We start from the raw sequence: 20,290 nt of genomic DNA on the forward strand, positions 1-20,290 counted from the left end.
GCCATGGCTAACTCTACAAAACAATTGCTCGTTTGCAACAGCCATCTGTGGTGACTTGCTACATCACACAACAATTTTTACTGTCTTAGCCTACAGCAGATGAGACCTCTAAAATATTTTTAAACAGTAAATGCTTTAAATATTGAAACATTTCCAGATAGGGCTCTCAGATCTTCTTCCTTCTTGAAGGCTCCCAATTAAATCTGCTAAAGAGATTACTGTATTGAAATAGCTAAACCTGTTATTTTCCAAAAGTTTTTAAGATTCAACCTCTTCAACTTTTGATCTTGATTTTTCTGATGAAGTGCTTGACCATCAGTTCAGCAAGCCAGACCAGAAGGGAAATATGGCAAGTCTTAGGTCTCTGCCAGGGAGATAGGACATCTTGTTCTACTTCTGCTGTGTTAATCTCTGATCTGGCCACTCCTAATTCCAGCAGTGAGTTATGATCAAAGTGTAAGACACAGGTTCTTAGAAACCCTCATGTTTATGTTAAATTACTTTGTTAGGAGAGCACTATGCTATTCTGAGTCCATCTGAAGGGTTTTTAACTTTATTTGTAGACACACAATTTCAAACAATTAAGGATAAGTCAGAAGCAGGAGACTGGTAGGGACTGTACATGATTGTAGAATGCAGTGTGTAGATACATTGCCACTCCTAGCTATAATAGGAAAAGCATGGAAAAAGTTTGTCTTCAGATTTTCTCCTGTAAAGGTGAAAGTGACATGGAATATGCTGTTTTGCCCCCTTTATTGTATTATCTTGGATCTTGCCTTAATCTTGTATTTCTTACACATCCATGCAAGTGCTCTAGAGGGAAGAAGTGGAAGTTTCCTTAACTCTCCCTCTGTGCTGAGGTTAGTTTCACCTGGGTTAAGAAGAAACTTCAAAACCAGAAACCCCAGCAATCTACTTAGATGTCTTTTCCTTTGTTTTGTGTAACTTGTTCTTTCCTTTTTTGCTGTGTCTGTATTCCTCAGACCCAGAAGTACTAAATCCAAGCAGCTGTTCCTTCTTTCGCATTTTCTGCTTCCGTTTGTTAGAGGCTGACAAGATGCAGATTTAATTCTTGGCTCTGACAATCAGGCTCACCGAAACCGCTGGTTTCTGCTGAGATGTCTTAAAAGAAGCAGCAGTGAATCCTGCCAACTTCCACTTCTCAAAGATGAAGCATGTTCAGCACCAGTGTCCATCAGGTTTGGGGCAGATCTTGGTTCTCCCAAAACTGTGTAGTGATCCCCAGCACTGTTTTCCAGCCTAATTATGCCAGGCCTCTGAATGGCAAATCAGTGCACGTACTGTAACCTGCTTTTTTTTTTTTTTCTGTTGGAAATTAAGTTAGAGTGTTAAATTTTCTTGTTCTGCTTGCCAGACAAATTTAAAGGGGGAGTTTTCTTTTAATTTACTTTATCCTGTATCTTTGTCCTGTCACTTAGGTTATAGTATAACATGCTAGATGTGGTTCCCACAGCAACTAGCTGCTCTGTACATTTCTTTTGCCTCTGGGGGCATGTAAAATTCCAGCTGTAATACTTGTGTATGTATCTGCAATCTTGTTCTAAATAAGCTTTCCTTTCTGCTCAGGTTTTTGTACCCCATGTGCTGAAGCATTAAGCAGCATGGCTGATGGCTGCCACTTAAATTCTTTCTTCCTCTCCTGAGGAAGAACATCAGAATCAGGCTGCCGAAGTGCCATTACACGTGCTTACTGATATAGGTGAGGTCAAAGTAATGTGCTCTGGATTTGGAACAGGAAGCCTTGACGTTTGGAGTGGCTTGCCTTTGAAGGTGAATCAGTGGAACAATTTAGGCTTCTTGCCCCGAGGGTGCAATTAGACAAAAGTTTTCTCCAGCAGGGAAGCTGGTTTAAGAAGTTCCTGGCTGCTTGGTCTCCACCCTGCCTGGAAAACTGGATTACCAATTATTGCAGTGATCTCATTTACAGTATGGCTTCATAAGCATTGGCACAACAGGGAGTGGTGTACCGTGGAACTCTTTAATTTCATTTTGTTGCTGAAGAAAACACCAAGTAGCACATGGTACAGGGTGTTGAAGGAGACAGTTTTACTGGGTACATGCATGGGGTGCAAGACAAGACTGCATTTACAAGGTTGCAAGACAGTCCATTGCTAATGGTTTGCCTGATGTTAATGTGCAAAACCTGAAGATCCCTCTCTTACCAAGTCAGGATATTGGTCTGCTCATGGGTTTTTGTGTCTTCATTCCTCAGATACCAATGTCGGGGGTGGAAATCAACCCCTTACTTCTGGAAATTAGGAACTGGCTTCTGTGGATTGAGTCAGGCCTAATTAGATAGTCTCCAGCCATGCCAAAACAGGAAAGGTGAACTGTGGGGCTTCCTGCTCTTCAGTCCTGGAGGGCAGTGGAGGGTGCAGTGGGGTATCTGTTCCATTTGTGCAGCTGGACAGACATTAGTCTGTTGCAGAACTGGTGTGAGCAATAAGGACTCCAGAAAAAGTTGCTTGCTTCATGTTTGTCTTTGACTCGCAGTAGTTACAGGTTGGATTTTATCAGGTGAGGGTAGGTCTGTGTCCAGCTAGCTCCTGGCGACTTCTGCTGTTGGTAGGAGTTATTGCATTAGCAGACTTCAGAGCTTGTGAGTTTGAACAGAAAACCACTTTCAGTTGCTGTACGGTTTACACTGAGAGATCGTGCTTTACTAATACGTATGTAATATGTAATACGGTCTGCGATTGGTGTCAGAACATACTGAGAGTTTACGGATGAATGATTAATAATGCAAAACACTTTATCAGATTGCACAGTATTTTGTAGGCATCCTGTTGGTGTGCTGCACAGTGTTTATTTAATGGGCAGGAATTTGTTTATAGCTGCATTTTTTTCCACATCAATCTCTAAATGTTCTCTCCTTTCTTTTGTCTTCTCTTGGGCTTTGCGATCAGTTGCTCATTACCAGACTTCTTTAAACATCCATATTAATGACAGCATTATTTATATTTACTTTTAGGCTCCAGTTCTGGCTCTTCTCTCTGTCCTGTTTGGCTTTTCCTGATGTGCTTGCCATTCTGGGCTTGGAAAAGCTTTCCAGTTAGCCTCAGCCAAACTTAATTTCTTTTTCTCTCCACTGAAGGCTGACCCTCCTGTTGCATGAATCTGTAGCTTCTACTTGTGCATTTCTAATGAGAAAAGTCAGGAGGTAGTTTGTAATCAAATCTAGTACCATGTATAATACTTGCCAGAGTACTTCACTTATCTAAAAGAGAAGTCAGGGAGGCGTCAAAGGCTTTTATTTTCTTTTAAAAATACATTGTAGTAGATTATTTTTTTTCCCCTTGAAAATCTTGTGTTCACTGATAGAGTTGCATGCCTTCCTGTGTGAACCTCATCTTCTAGCCACTAGATTATGGGAGACTTTTGTCTTGCACAGTGGGATCGAACAGTTTGCATGAAGTACAAATCCACACTGAAACTGTATTTAAGCAGAGATCCAAGCAGAGATGTTCAGATGTACTCTTGCTTCTCCAGTTACTCTTAAACTGTTTTGGAAGGTGGCTCAGGAACTGTCAGTATCTGGAATCATGGTGGTGTTTTGAAACAATTGAATCAATTTGTAAAGCACGTGCTTTTGTGTAGATCGGATCTTGGTTCCAGTTCAGCTGAATTAGTTTCCAGTTAATTTCTAGCAATCAATGTATTGCTGGACCTGAACAGGCCACTCTGTGCAAAACATTTGTTTTTCCCCCTAGGCTAAGGATAGGGCTCTGAGCTACTAATCTGTTGTTTGAGTGTAATGCAGTTGATGTAAGTGAGAAAATTTATTTATATCCTAAGGCAGGGGAGGTCTTACCCCTAGTAAGTGTGTCACGTGCTTAACAGAGATCCTGGGGAGCAACTTTGAATTGAATTGATCAGGCTAATGCTGAAATCCAGTCTCTTCTAGCAGAAAGAATTTTCCTCAATAGTGAAATTCCCATGACTTCTGCTTTTGAAGTAGCTTTGTACTTAGCTATGTTTAGTTTCTGTTTGGGGATCTGTGTATTCTGTTGCTCCACATCAGGCTTCCTGAGCCAGAATGCCAGAAAATTTGAAATGTGGCACGAAGCAGTGCATGGAAATGCAGCTTGGCTTCATTCTTTATGTTCCTGTGGTGCTGTGCTATATGAAGTTGCAATGGAGTTGGGAGTCAGTACCAATTCTCAAATTTACTGATCTGAGTGCCAGTAAGCAAAGCTTCCGCTCCCCCCCCCCCCGCCCCCGCCCCATGCAAACTAAGTGAGGGTGAAGTGAGGGTGATCAAGTAACACTTTCTTCAACAGGAAAGTGGCTCTTGGGTTGCTTTTCTGCTGTTTCCTGAACTAAGCATTTTGCTAATAGCCTTTTTGCTGGTCTCATTTCTGTAGAAAACTGGCAAATTCCTCCACTTCTTTGAACATCTCAACGTGAAAGTGGTTTTTAAAAAAAGCTTAAAAAGTGGCAGGCTGGACTGGGAGCAGATACAGCATGGGTGTGAATCAGCCCTTTCACAACGAAGTCTGGCTCTGTCCATGCCCTCTTGTCTGTCTAACACCCACCCCCTTTGCTGGGCTAAATACAACTTCTAACTTGGCTAAATACAGGATTTTTTGACCAAATGAGCACCATATGATCTGCCTCCTCATGTTCCCTGAGCCCTTTGCAGGAGAAGAGAAATGTTTATGAACAAAGTCTGCTAACAGAGTTGTGGGTGGAAAGAGGACAAAACGAGTTCGTGAAGAACCACATATTTTCACTGGACTTCTAAAACAAGTGACAGTTTGTTCTCCAGATAAAGGCATATTTGAGAGGAAAAACCTGAACTGTGAAAGTCAAGGGTTTTTTTGGTGGGTTTTTTCTTAGGTGTCACAAAAATTCTTGTCCAAAATAAGAAGCATTGCAGCTTGTAAGTATGTATTTTTTAGATATGAATATATGACGGGCTGAATCCCAGGTGAGTCCTCATAACACAACCAAGGATCTCTTTCTCAGACACCAGAACCTAAAGGTGAGATTTTTGGTGAAGGGCAGGATGCTCCAACGTCTGGGGTTTTAGAGTTTCCTTTGGTAGCGATAATCTTTCTCCCATGCAATAAATCCAGTGTATGTCAAAACAACCTGAATTACAGTTGGGTGAAACCTTTTGACTAAGACCCATGTCAAAACTCACTAATGATGAGTATGTTTCTTTCTGTGCTCGGATAGGGTAAAGAAGGGCTGAACACTGCTAGGAGTATTCTTGCACAAAATGTTGGGAGGATGTTATGCAACTTCATTGCTATACTTTTTTGTTTTCCTTGTTTTTTTCTGTTCTGTTAATGTCTGATGTGTTAAGATCGTGTCTTCTGCAAATATCTTGAACCAAGCAAAGGTTTTTTGGAAAGAGAAAGCTGGAGGTGCCATTCAGGGCAGCCAGGGAGCTGGTCTAATTGCTTGCTGCTCACAAAAAGGGTTTCCTGCCCAATTCACGGATGTGTTCTTCCTGCTGCTTACCCTGCTGTTTCTCTTCATTGGCTGTGGAACTCATCTGTTCAGAGGTTATGCTCACTACCAACAAAACATAGCTTCCCCCTCCCTCTGTTTATTTTTTGGTGGATTTGGTGTGTTGGCTTGGTGTACAACATGAGGATTGGTGCTGGTGGGCCAGAGAAGATAAAGTGCACAGCTTGGCAGAGTGGGGAATAGTGGCTTTTCTGACTGCAGCAAGCTGTTAGATGAACTCAGCATGTACCATTGCCCACAAACTAAGGGACACCATGCACCCATGTAATTGTTTCCTGTGCAGTTTGAATTGTGAAAAACAGGCTTTTCCACATGGTGTTCATACTCCAACCTTGCAGCCTTTTTGCTTTCATGTGAGAATCCAAAAGTAAAATACTTTGCTATGCAAAAATCTATCTGCACGGTTGTTTTAACCTAGAAATTCAAATAGGATAGTTAATAAAATAAGTTTTAAAGGGAGAAGGAGTTTTGTCTACCTGAACCTGAAGGATGAAATAAATCCATAAAAAGCAAACCCCAAAAATCTCTGTTGTATTTTTCTGCTTTCATCAAGAATTTACAAGGTGGAACTTGTAATTTCCCCACTGACTAAATTAATGAGAGTAAGTTTCTCAGCTTTTGCTGTTCTTCAGATAGAAAAAATGTTTTCTCTTATGATTTGTTGATTGCAAGTCAGGAAGAAAGAACTCTTCTAAACTTTTCTAAAACTTTTAATTTAGCTTTTCTAAACTAGCTGAATTAATACTGAGATGTTATTTTTCTATAAACTTACTGTTCAGAGACAAAACTGGGGTTTGTGCTTTGCAGTTGTGTCTGCTTTTCTCATTCTTTAAGAACTTCCCAATATTGTTGACATTGCTTTGTGCCCATAGCTGTAAAAATCCTACTAGCTGACTATTCAGTCATTAAACCATAGAAACCCAAGTTTGAAGGGGCTAAATAGTAGAGGCCTGGAAAACAGGCTTAGATGTCCCACAGTAGAGCAATAAAAATATAGTTCTGAGAAGACTGTCTTTAGTCCAGATGCAAATACAAAGAATACAGTACCCAATATATCATGAAAACAGGACCTTGTACAAGAGGCATGTTATTAGTTGTTGATTCTGTTTATTCCTGGGTGCAACTCAGAGGTGCTTTGCTCTATAAAGCATGGTTTGTCATGCAAGATGATGTAATTCACACCATGGTTGGGAGAAAGACTAAGCATGATGTTTCTAGGGAAGGATCCAATTTGTTCCAGTTTTATACGCAGTGAAAAAGTGGCTTATTGTCCAAATCCAGCCTGATTTGTTCTATTTAATTATTTCAACTTTTTTTCTGTTAGGGCAGTGTCATCCCTTCAAGGATTATATTTTTCCTGCTGTTCTTCTGCATAGAGATTGTAAGAGCTGAAAAAGAGAGTCTAATTTTATCAAGCTTGTTGCCTTCGGCTTGCGAGTCCTGGCAGCACCCTGCTTTTTCCATTTCCCCCTCCTGCTTCTCCAGTACTCAATACTAAAACAGCTGTAGCGTTGGTATCAACTTTAAAAACTTCCAAGAATCCTGTGTATATACACTCTACATTTTGGCTTCTTCAGATGACTTCAGTTACTTGTGAACACAGGAATTTTACAGCCCACCTTGAAGATCTGCACCCCTCTAAGGCTCATTGTTCCCTCTGCTTTCCTGCAGAAAAAGCTTCAGTTACTGGCTTTGATCCTGTCCATTATTGCTCCTCCTCCCAATTAATTCCTTGGACTTGTATATTAAGTGATTATAAAGTATGCTTAGTTGTGAATCAGTTTTTCTAGTTTAAATTCATGTGTTTAACTCTTCTCTAGGCTCTGTTTTGGACATTATAAAGCACATTGTGGCCAAAGGAGAACACAAGACTGGTGTTCTGGATGAACCCTGTATAGCCACAATCCTTAAGGAGGTGCTGGAGGGGCTGGACTACCTGCATAAAAATGGACAAATCCACAGGTATCTTTCGTTTTTCTCATTTTTGTTCTGAAATGTATGTCACTGAAACAGAGTGTCTGAGTGTATATACTCATAGCACAACGGGCTATGAGGACTTGGAAATAAGAAAGTACAGGTGGGAGCTTAATCAAAACTCAAATTCAGATGTCTTCTGCTGCTTTAGGAAATGCTATGACTAGGCGAAGTTTGGGTAAACTTCAGGGTATGGAAAGTTCTGATATAGAGAATCTCTTTACAAATCTTAACTATCTGCTGTAAAGTGTAGTTGTTGGAGCTTCAAAACTTCAGCTGGTTTTGTTTCTTGCAGAGCTGCAAATCACCAAGAGCACTGTATAAAAAGTGTTGAGCAATTTAATAAGGAGCCCTTCAAGTCCTGTTCCTCTCTTTTTTTTTTGGGGGGGCTAGCTGGAGATCAACATAATGAAATTTTAATTGGTGTTATTTTGTTAAAAAAGTGGAAACAAAATTAGTGGAGAAACTACTTCTGTTTAACTAATGGCCTGTCGTTTGATGGATCACTGAAATGCGTGGGTTTCTGTGCTGCTCGATCATTTGGGAGATGTTTTTAAGTTGTGTTTTCCTCTCCCCTGGTGTCAAGGTGTGGTGTTTCTTTCAGGAAGAGAGGATACTATGTTCTGCCACTTAAAAAGAATGAGATTTGCAATCCTAAATACATGCTGAAAATAGAATATACTGCTTGTGGGTAATATACATCATCCCAGCCACAGACTGCTGCTGGGAACAACAGCCTCTTCTTTCTTGGGAATTTTGTGAGCTTGGCTGTCTTCTGGTACAATACCATTGTAAGCATTGCTGCTGCTGTGCTGGAGTTAAGTTTTGTCTTCTTATGATCACTACATAAGAAGAGGTAACTTTTTACCAAAATGTTATTTTAATTAGAAAATCCAATAAATACTTGTTTGATATTTTTAGTCAAACCAACTGGTTTTTGTATGTTGTGTTAGGTTAAAAAGAAATGGTTGAAAACAGTTCTGGTGGAGTTCTTTTCCTTGAAAGAAGTCTCAAATTTTGTTTTCCAGTCACCATTAAAATGATCATTTAACAAGAATCTTTGTCTTCACTGAAGACAATTTTGATTTTCGTATCTGGTTGCTTAACTATTTTTTAGTGATAAGACTTGAGGCAGCTCTGGGAATTTAGAGTGAAGTAATAAACCACCTTACTTGCTGAGTGCATGGTAATTTTTCACCCTTGCCGTAAGTAATTGACAAAAACCATGTTCATCTGTGATTTGCAGTTGACTGACTTGACTGATTTAGTTCATCTTCTGGTCTAATGAAATTGAACTGTATATGTTAAAGCAGCGATAACCTGTTAATTTTTTTTTTTCTGTAGATGTCACATAATGATTTCTGCATTGAAAGAGAAGTGGTTCTCCATTTGACTTGCTGTAGTGAAACAGAAAAACTAGTAATTGTGGTAAAGATTATAGAGGATAGATTCATTTGTGTGGTTTGGTTTTTTTTACTGTACTCAGCAGAAATACGATGTTCTCAGAAAGTTCAAACTGCTTGGTCTGAAGAAAGTGTGATTCATATTGAATCATTTAAAAGTGGACTGAACCAAACCTGCTGTACCCATTCTCATCCTGCTTGTTGAAGCATTTTGCCCATATTTAGGGAACTTCATAACAGAATTCAAAGCTGTGTCCTTGTAGCAGTTTATGGTTGTGGTTGTGCATCAGCTACTTTGCATGTGTTGCATTCCTATATTTTGGGGCTGCTCCAACAATTGCATAATGTTTTATCAGAAAAACATTTAGATTACCTCATTGTACTGGAGCACAGCAGTTTTGGAAATTTGGAGAAGTGGTAATAGTCATGATACAGAAGGCAAGTTGTGTAGTTTCCTACCTGTGATGCAAAGGATGGATTTTTAACTGTTGCCAGAAAGCAAGCTTAGATGCCTTTGAGGGGTGAAACATGTTTCCTTAATGGAGATAATCGTTCTGTCTTGCATTTTGTCCAGACGTGTATACACTAAGAAAAACAGTTTAAAATTGTAGTGAAGATGGGAGTCTTCTTCATACATAAGAATATCTGTATGGTTTTCCTATTTTGCTTAACACTAGGGGTCATAATACTGGTCATGCCTAATGGGAAAGGCAGGTGGAAATCTTGCAGTTGTGCCAGAGATGCTCTGAGAGGAAGTGTTTAAAATAACTAAACTTTGGTCCCGTGGGTCAGTGTAAAGTATCTGGCTCTAAAGGAAACTGCATCAGCTGATGATTGAACTGTTCAATATAGTGTCTGCAATGTGGGGCAGCTGTTGTTGCCAGCTTCAGGCCAAAGCAAGGTCAGCTGTGAAGGGTTTAAATTGAAGGGCTTTGGTTAGACCTGGAACAACCAACCCAAAACAAGCAGCCACCCAGCAGAGTGAAGTGTTTGGTTGGGTGCTTAACACTAAAATGTCCCAACTCTCTATTTGTATTGCACAAGGAGAAAACTACTTGATAAAGTTAGAGACACAGTATGGGTGAAATGAATGTAGCACATCTGAAGTTGGAGAACCAGGCTGGTGACAAAGCCTGAAGGATGACTCTCTGGACTTAAACGTAATTTTGTGGGCACTGCTGACCTGAAGTGGAGGAGAGCTTGTTACTACTGTAAATCATCAGTGATATCAGGGAATATATGTCTGACAGTGGAGCTGCTTGATACTTTTCAATTATGCATAATCTTAAATGGGTAAATTAAGTTAACACGTGGAAGACTGGCTTAATGAAATTCAGCTGCTGCTGAACCTTACTCTGCGTAAGCCTGCCTTGAACTTAATGTCACTTCCAATTAGGGTTTGGGGAGCTGGCTTCGTGTGGAAGTGTAAATCCCTGCTTTGGTCAGTAGAGTAGTTTGACAGTATTCTCAGGAGGAGATTAGAAAGCCAAATATCTAGTGAAGGCTTAAATTAATTTTTTTTTTACTTTTCTAATTAGCAGGGCTGAGACTTGAATAGATGCCATTATTCAGCAACAATGCTTGGGTCTCACATTGTCCAAAGTGATATTTTTCTTGCATTTATCTTGCAAGGGCTGTTGGGAACAGTCTGAGGCCTTCTGGAAAAGATAAAGGAGCAGGCAGAATCAGTTTCATTTTCATGAAACACTCTATACCAAGGTAACAGTTACAAATGATTCCTGTCTTTCTCCAAAATCACCACTCCCTTCTGTATCTTATGGGACTGGTGGCGCTCTGCCTTCTTTGCCATGTGCCTGTCCCTGGCTGTGCCTCCAGCCAGCTGCTGCTGTCCGTGTTGCATTTTTCTGTATAGCACGGTGATCCCAATGACAATTTGAAATCCCAGTGATCCGGCTCATGTTAAATGAGTTAAATACCTGGGCAGCAGCCAGCATGTCGAGGGGGAGGGCCAAACTCAGAAACCTTTGGGTGAAGCTGTCTTGAAGAAATCTGCTTGGACACATTTTTTTATGGAAATCAAGCAAGACTGACACGCTGCGATGGTTGCTTCTGGACTAATCTTGTCTGGGTGACACATAGGGTATGGTTGCATCTCTTCCTCATTTGGACTCTGATTCCTCTGTGTATTTGGGGATTAGTAGGAGTTTGATGAATGACTTGGAAATAAAACTAAAGCAAAACCAACCCAAGAGGTTTTATTGCTTAAAAAGACTCGTTGGGCGGAAGTTCAGGTCTTTTTCAGGTGGTGCTCTTTATGGCAGTCCGACAAATGAATCATGCTGATTAACTGTTACAAGGTCTCTCTGTCTTTCTCCCTATTTTTATCTCTGAGCTTATCTTCTGTTCATGATTAGTTGTTGTGTAACTGAATATTTCAGTTAGTCCAGGTGAAATGATATGCTACTCAAATATAATCAGATTCTCCTATTTCAGCATAATAAATGTGATACTCACATGCTTTTTTGTAAAAACAAAAAAGCGTAGGAAGTGGTTTAAGGTTGCATGCAACTGAAATACTGGCATGGCAGTAATCCAACTATTACTTTGTTTGCTGCTCTACTTCTTAGGGTGCTAGAGCTGTAATAGCACACTTAATATGCCGAGTTATATCAGCTTGTGCCCCCAAACAGAATGTTTTGGGGTTTTTTGATGTCTCTTCAAAATCAGTTTTCTGAGTGTGGGGCAGCAGGATGCCATGGCAGCTGTTTGAAATGTTGCTTTGAAGAGACCCTGGAACCAATACTCTTGCTGGTTTTTTTACGCCAAATATATTAGATTATTTTTAGGACCTTAGGATGGTCTTGCTACAGGATCAAAGTTTTATTGTTGGCCTCTTCTACCTATATTAAGAGAAAATAATTTCTGTAGAAAAGGGTGTCTATATGAGCACAAACACATCACCAACACTGGTGTGTTGGGTTTTGCTGGAGTGTTCCTCCAGTAGTGAGTTTTGGATCTAAGATGAAGGAGCTGATGGATATATTTTGGCAGAACTCAGCTGTCCTACAGGATTCAAGCATAATTCTCATGTAGCTGATTAATGCATCGATAGCCGTGCTGGCAGGTATTGTGGTTAAACTGGATTCCAGTATGCCTCTGATTATTTTGATGACTGAAATACTGTACTTTTTTGTTTCTCTAGCAATACTGTAGGAGAACTTCACAGCCCTACTCTTCACAGTGCTGTAATCTTGTTTTGGGGAATGTGTATTGGAAGTTTGGTAGGGGAGGACTGAAGAATGGATAATGGGATGTGGAGCATTTCACCTCTAATTGCCAGTTTGATTTTAAGTCAGGACACTACTAATTTGAAAGCTAGCTATTGCTCAGCTGTGGGAAGTGGAATTTTATATTTAGTGTTCTTTGGACTCTTCTCCCTTATAGTAAGGGGTGGGCAGAAATAACCTTTAAAAGTAATTGTTAATATAAATTTTAAAGCTTTAATTTGTAAACAGTTCACTAGCCAGAACAATAGAAATGTTACTCTTGGGCGTCTTGATTGTACTGGGGGATTTGTTTCCCCAAATAAACACCTTGCTGTGTAGCATCAAGAACACAAGGACCACTGAATGTCCACTCTCTGTACACAGCTGTCAGACTGTCACGTATTGTGGTTGCTTGGCAAACCAGCATGTTCTCCTGGTGGCTGTTTCTTCCACTGCATCATCCAGAAATTCATTGTTTTTTAAAAAAATAGTTTCCCTGTGGTTGCAGAGAGAAAATACGAACCAGATGTAAATCCCAAATCTGCAGACAGCCAGAAACAATAGCTCCTGTGGAGACAGTTTTCCTCGAAGTGGATAAAGACAGTCTCTGCTCTGAAGCCTAAAAACCTGTCAATTAAAACTCTGATGGTAAATATCGCTGTTGATGAAAACACAAGAGTGCTGGGGGCCCTGCAGTGACTCCAGGCTAATGTCAGTGCCCCAACCTTCATGGGCTCTGCATGTTACGAGGGTCCATGTAGCAGCTTGCAGGATGATGCCTAAAGCTGAGTACTTGCTGTATGACTGTTGTGTTCAGGTGTCTGTCCCTGCATCATTCCCCTTGGACCCAGGTGCTGCCTCTGGACTGTAACACTGGGTATCCTGCAGTAACAGTAACTTTGATTTAGTCCAAGTGAAAACAGTGCCTTGGTACAATTACTACGCACTGCATTAAAAGGGAGGTGAATTTTCAGGTTTTTCTCCCCTCTTTGTTACATGGGGACAAGATGCAGGAAATATGTCAGAAAAGAGCAGGAGAATAGAGGTTGGGGTGATCTCTGAAAGGTTCAACAGCAGTTGACAGGTTTTGGTCGGTGATCCATGACTGAGTTGCACACTCAACTAATACGGTTTCTAGCAACTCCTGAGTTGTCAGGAGTATTTGGATTTTATGTGTTTCCAGGGAGAGTAATCTTCATTCGCTGTCTGCAACATTAATTTTAACAGTTGAAAACGTAATACTCTCTTACCTTTCAACTTTGAAGAAACCAAGTACCATTCACATGTACGTACAACCACTCTGTTCATGACATCCTTCTCATGTCACTGCTTTTATCTGGTATAGATCACTGCAACTGGATCACCCAGTATATAGGCTCTTGCCACATCTTTCCAGCAGTAATCGTTTAAATCACTGTGTTCATCCTGTTCGTTGTTTCTGCCATGATGCATGGAGTGAATAACCCACTTCAAAAAGATGGTTTTGGATATTGTCCCTTGTTGTAAAGCAGCAGACTTTCTGGTCTTCATAGGTCCTGAGAGCTGCATATGTGGAGATGCTTTAAGCATTTATTCAGGCCACTGCAGTCTCTTAATTCATGTCTTATGTTAAAGCATGAGAAAAAGGTCACCTGCTAAATTTGTGTGGTAACATATTAAGCAGACTTGAAAATTTTGTGAGGCTGAATCAGAAATTACTTTGGCATGTTTATTAAATCAAATTATATCTTGTCTTGCAGAGTTCTTACAAAACTTTAATGTTAAAAAGTAAATCTTAATACTTTCAAGAACAAAAGTGAGACAAAACCCACATGTGTTTAGGACGACAAATAGGGAATTGCAGAGAAAAATCTATCATTTCATGGCAGCCTGGAAAGCATCACCAAGTTAAACTGGGTATGCCAAGAGGACTGTTCCCACTGTCCAGATACCCAATTTTATAACTGCTTTCTCCATTTTGTAGGAATAGCTGGATGAAATAAGGAGATCTTCTTCTTTCTATGCTGGCCATGCTTAAAACTGTCGTCTTCTAGATTTTGGAGAAGGAAGTCAAGCTGTCAAGTCTCCTATGAGCCCTGGTTGTCTCGAATTTCTCCTCTGTATCATGTTGCAAACATTGCTGAGCAAGAGCTGTGGGTGGCTTTGTAGATATGTCCAGCTCTTGCCTTGGAATGGGGAAGGCCTTGGACCTTGTGTGTGTATAGACATACATACAGAACAGGGGTGCTTGTTGCCTTTTGGAAATTAAGACCTTTTTGAGCTCTCCTATATCAAAATTTTTGGTCCTTATTTAATCCAAGTTGATTATGTGTTTACTGGAATGACTTTTCATCTATCCATCGTGGCAGGGTCAAGGCAAGGAGGTGTGTGAATCACTGGCTTTCCTGTTTCTTTTGCTACCTGATCCATCTTGTACTCAAACTGGGATGATCTGCATATGGTAGTTTTTGGGAAATTACTATTTCTCAGCACAATAGGAACATGTTTTAGCATGCAGGAGATACTGTGGCATGGTGGTGTACTTCACTAGTATTGCCGCATGAAGCATGCTGACCTTCTTGCATGTTAAATAATTTGACATGAAAGATTAAAATAAGGCCATGTTATAACTTGACTATTTTCCTCTGTTACCAATGACTAAGGCAGGGCCTCCCAAAAATATCTGGGCCTCCAGGGGTAGCAGGCAGATCTTGTGACTCCACAGCTTGCTGTGTGTGTTGCTTTTCATGCAGCAGCTGTTAAAGGAGCTTTGTGCCTTGTCCCCACTGCAGTCCTTAGGAAGTAGTAGGATCAGGAAATGGAAGGGCTGAATAGATGAGTTTGTAGAACAAATCATAATACATTTTTAGCTGCTGTTCAGTGGTACAAAAACTTGATTTTAAAGCTGCCTAGGCAGGGCCCTTTCTTTATGGAGGATACAAGAAGAAACAGAAGTTCTGACTGAATAGAGGAAACTTTAAGAGGTGGTGTATAAAGTTAGAGACATAGCTTCTCTCTTGCATTGACTGCTGAATGGCTGAAGCTTGTCAGAAGCCTTAGCTGCTTGGCAAATCCCCCTTGCCATAAGCTGATACTACAACAGGGATGTGCATTGGGGTGAGTATGTGAAGCAACAACCTGTTTTGTAGGAGGAAGAAGTGGGGCTGTGAGGGTTGGTATGATGATTGTCTCTGTATTGGGAGATAGGGCTAGGTCTAGTATTTATAGCACTTTATTATCTGGCTGAAGGAGCTCACCTGTCTGAAAACTGGTTTTTTAAGGTTTTGGCTTTAGCTGGGGCAACTTCCTGCACACTGATGTGCAGTTGAGGTTTACTTGAGCACTGATACTGGTCTGGAGGCGTGGTGATGGATGAGAAGTACAGTCCAAGGCAGACAGGATCTGTCACTGAATGGCACCTCCCTTTAACCATTGTCAGGCTTGTAAACATGTTGGAAGAGAAGAAATTAATGAAAGGGCAAAACCATCAAAGATGAAGTTGGCACAGGAACAAAAAGCATAAGCTGGACACAATTTGCTGAGATAAAGGAAAGTTGCAGGCGCTGTGATAACAGTGACTCTGTGACAGGAACACAGTAAGTGATGTGACACACTGCTTGCTGTCTCGCACTGAGTTAGCCCAAGGTCTGCAACTGTTTCTTCGCTGCCTCAGTATCTCACCAGCCCCTGGAGCTGTTTGGATAACTAAGATGACTGAATTTCAGGAGGATCTCCTCAGCTTTCTTTAGTGAACCCTCCATTGTCTGAACTGACATAGTGACTTATTCTAAAATGAATCAAACTTGGAACCCAAACCTTCTACTTAAAGCAGCAGTCCACTTCTGCAGCATTGAAGGGCAAAAAATCAGGAAGAATTGTACCTAGTAAGCACATCATGGATCCTCTGAAAAGTGTTTTAGCTAAAATAAAGTACAATAGGAGATTCATTTGTCACGGAGCCCTTACTCGGGTTTGTTTACCTGTGCCAGGAGACTGGATGCAGTTATTTCTCCCAAGAGGTCTCTTCACTGCACTGAGTATGATCTGCCTTGGTGTTCAGGGTAGGGCACGGGGAAAACAAATCCTCGATGTACTTGTATAGCTTGTCTTGCTGGAAGCTGACAGTCCTTTCCAGTAGACTTTGTCTACACACCCCTCTGCAAAATCAGTCTGTCAGTCATTTCTGCCTTTCAAAGCTATGCTTTACACTGCTTAAAAGAACCAAGAAGAACTTTTTAAAATTCCTGATAACACTGGCTTATTTATTTAACTTTCTCCAGACCTTAAAATAATAAGCCTTTAAAAATTTCTTCCGACCTAGCCTCCATGAAGGTGGGGCTTTAAAAATGCCTCTGCCATTTATGAGGTTTGGAGTAAATCATGAGTTGCCTTGTGCTGCTGGAATTTAGCTCCTTCATTGAGGCCCTGATCGTTCACCATGGCCCAGCAGCTGGCAGAGCAGCTCAGAGAAGAGGGTAGAAGCAGTCGCTGTGCTTCCCTGAGGAGTAAAGCGTGTCACTGGGCTGGTCCCCCACTGTAATTTATAGCAGCCTGGCTGCTGCTGCTGGTCCCGGCTGCCAGTGCCTGCAAGGGCCTGCTGAGAGGGCTGTGGATGAGCAGGGTTGAAACAAGCTGTGGACTTGGCCATCTCTTCCCCCTGCTTATGCCTGCCTCAGCAGGGAGTCTGGAAAGAGGAGTATGGAAGCTGCTTTGCCAGCTCTCTGCTGTTGGAAGACCTTCAAGCTTTGGGAGATGTTCCTGAGTCCAGCTCTGCAGAGTTAACTACAGCACTGTACATCTTTCCCAAGAGTTTGGGACTTCAGGCTCAACCCTGTGGCATGAAAATGTTCGTACACACAGCTTTTCTGATCAAGAACAGGGAGCATACTAATGTACACCACTTCTAATACAGTTGTCTTGGATGCCTTCTCTCACGTTAGTGCTGAAGGTGCTGACATTTGAGGGTGTAAAAATACTACTCTGCTTGCACTCTCCAGCCTAGTTTCTGTTTTGCAGCTCTGTCTCAAATGGTAAAGCTCTTGCCTATAGTAAGCTTTTTATATATTGGTTTATAAGGCAAAGGGAAAAAGTGACATAAGTAACAGCATATCATTGATGGGAGAGTAATGTTTGATAGTAGAGAATGAACAGTGCTCATTTGGTATATAATGTCACAAATTGCTTCACACTTAACTGGATGTATAGACATTGTCCTGGAAGTATTCTGAAAACTATTCAGAACAATTGTTAACTCCAGCAATTGATTGCATTCAGTATAAATATTTTGAATTACTCATTACCATTAACAGAAAATAGGAATTCTTGTAGCTTGCATGCTCTCTTTTTTAAATTAAACTTGGCAGGACCAACCACTCCTTCATGCCAAATTATGCACTATAGAGTTCAGTCCATGAAAATTTATTGTTACAGTTAATGTAAATTCCATCTAATGGGCAGATGACTCATGGCTGTGCTGACAGCCAGCATTGCATCCTAAAGGCACATGTGAGCAGGTTGGAAGCAAAGACATAATAAACAGGGCTTATCTCCATTTCCCCCTTCATGTGACAGTTTTCTTCTCAGCGCTAGGCTACAGAAGTCCTGGGATGCCACTCTTTGTTAGGTCACTTGTATCACGGTTGAAGTGGCCTTAACAAATTGTCCTAGCTATTGCTCCCAATGTAGACTTCCAAACACAAGCCAAGTTAATTCTCTTAATATTGTCTGGAAATCAAAAAGACTTGTTTAAAAAGCAAGAACTTAGCATGCTTCATTGCTTTTCTTGCAAACAACAGTTCTTTTAAGTCTGCAATATGAAGTTTTATTGCATATGCCAGGGTTGCAGAGGTGCAGCTGGTTATTGATAATGCTGCTCTTCATTATGGACCAGCAAGCCTTACTTTTTCCCTTAGTGTTGTCACTGCAACAATCACTACTCTATGGTGGTGCTAAGGATTGAGGGCTGTGGGTGAGGGCAGATCTGATAATTTAGCAGGATTTTAAGGACTCACGTAGGCTTTTCAGAGTGGGAACAAGCCGTTAGGATACAGTTCCTGTAGTTCCCCCCCACCCTATTGAAAAACTGTGGAGTGTGTGGGAACACTGCACTTGAGACTGGGAAGCATCCATCTCATTGCCTTCCTGTGCTCCCAAGTCTCCTGTAGCTGGGTGCTTGATTGTATCAGGGATCAGTTTTGGTTATGTAGCATCTAATGGCTATGGTCCAGCCCTAACCTGGAGGCATTAATGTGATGTAACTGGTACATTAGCTTCCCAGGGCAATGAAATGCTAAACCAGTTTGGAATGCAAAAGAGGAGGGACGTCTGCCCTGCTGTGAAATATTTCCAGGCTGATGTTGAGAATCCAGCTTTGCACTGGAGTGAGTCCAAACCCTCTTCCCACTCTGAAGTACGAAGTAAATAAAAACATAATTGGTATTTTGTGGAAGAGGTCTTGGAAGCTTTAGAGAAGAAGATGACAGCTACAGAGTGGGAATGTCCATACCTATGGTAGCATTTGTTAAGCTACTGTCACGGAAGAGTTTACTCCAGCCTGCTGTAACTTCATTTAAAATGTGATATAATTACTGTTTATGCTACAGCCTAAAGCTGCTTCCTGTTTCCAGTATAGTAATTATGCCAGAGGCACACCGTTTATTCCAAGTGTATCAGCCTAGGATATGGTCATTAACACATTTAATAGGAAGTACCTTCAATTTGTTATACTTGGCAATAACTGTATCCTGGAGTAACAAACTTCTCACCATTCAGCTTGCAAATTTATAAGCATCTCCTGATGAGAATAAACAGGAAATCACTGTTACTCTCTCCCGCACCCCATTGCTTTAAATGCAATTATTTAATCTTAAAGATGGTTTTAAAGGAGGCCTTAGTTTTGAAGATACTGCTGGTGACAGCGGTATATGCTAAAGAAAGGGATCTGTTCACCCAGTGTTACTGGTGCTCGATGTTCACTCGTTGCTGTTGCAGTGGGTGATGCGATGCCAGTACACTGGAGTGAGGAATGGGAAAGCTGGAAGTTGCCTCTATGGTACGGTAACTATAAAAAAGAGTTGGTGTCCCCAAACATCTTGCTGTCAATCTGTTTTGCTGCTCCGGGGTGGATTATACCATGCTGGGGTGAGTAAAGGCCTTTTCTGCGGGTTGGTTACCAGGAGGAAATGCCATATCAAGTGGCGATTTAATTCTGCAGCTTGACTTGGATATTTGGCAGTGGCTATTGGCCTCCTGGATTTCTTATTGTAACAACGACTTGTTTTAATTTCTTGAACCAGCTTGAAGCACCATATTTACTGACTTTTGTCTCTAATGAGAAAATATGTAAATTTTAATTAAGCTAAAGTTAAAACAAGACTCTGCAGTTAAGGGACTGATGTCCTTTGGCTCTTTTCTTCCCCATGGGATTCAATCTGAATGCTTGTTTCACTACTCTTTGCACTCCAAGCCTGTCCAGCTTGCTCTCTTACAGTAGGATGGTCTTGTGGTATTGAATATGTGCTGCTTTCTGACTGCTGTTGCTGTCAGTGAAACCTGCCTGGGTTTTTTTTGGACTCTGATGCGCACGATGGTTGAGACTTCATCCTTAGTTCTGCTTAAAAACTTCCCTGGCACTTCCTTGATTGCTGAGGACGGTCTGCTTCAGGGGCTTGGTGAGCTGCTCGTGCTGTTGTGACAGCAGGGGAATTTTGGAAAGGCTGTACAATGCCACATGGCCCAGCTTACTGGGGAAATGCTCCAGCATCCTGGGCTGCCTTGGAGTACAGATGGAAGAGGAAGTTACTGTTACTTGTGTCCATCTTCAGTAAGAGGCACAATAACTTAAACAGGCAACCTCAGTGCATGCTATTCCTTTCCCCATAACCTGGACCTGGCAGGCAACTTTGAAAGGGCGTCATGCATCCTGGCTGTTGCAGGAGAAGTGACTGTCTGGATAAACATTTCCAGTAGGATTGGAGAGTTTCCTGAACACCCTCTGTTCCCTCTGAATTAGTGCTGATGTGAGGGAAGATTCCTGGAGATGACTGTGCCTGTGCCAAGCACATTTCATGCTATATGAGCCAACTCCTTCCATAGGAAGCAGCAGACTTGGACACTGTGCTCTTATGGATCCACGTGCTCATGGGGTTGGATCCCAAAGACACCTTCTACCTAAATATTGGCAAGGAGCTTTTTCTACTCCTTGCTGTT

General features: G+C 41.3%; 1 protein-coding gene across 3 annotated transcripts in view; it reads left to right on the top strand.

The window, feature by feature from the left end:
* Positions 1-20,290, top strand: part of OXSR1 (oxidative stress responsive kinase 1) — a 93,865-nt gene that overhangs the window by 36,709 nt on the left and 36,866 nt on the right. For all 3 annotated transcript variants that reach the window (XM_074899860.1, XM_074899858.1, XM_074899859.1), the window contains exon 4: positions 7,320-7,461. In XM_074899860.1, coding sequence (XP_074755961.1) covers positions 7,320-7,461 — 142 coding nt within the window. The remainder of the gene's footprint in view (positions 1-7,319; positions 7,462-20,290) is intronic.

This window comes from Athene noctua, chromosome 2, assembly GCF_965140245.1.
Source record: "Athene noctua chromosome 2, bAthNoc1.hap1.1, whole genome shotgun sequence".
In the NCBI taxonomy this organism is placed as follows: Eukaryota; Metazoa; Chordata; class Aves; order Strigiformes; family Strigidae; genus Athene; species Athene noctua.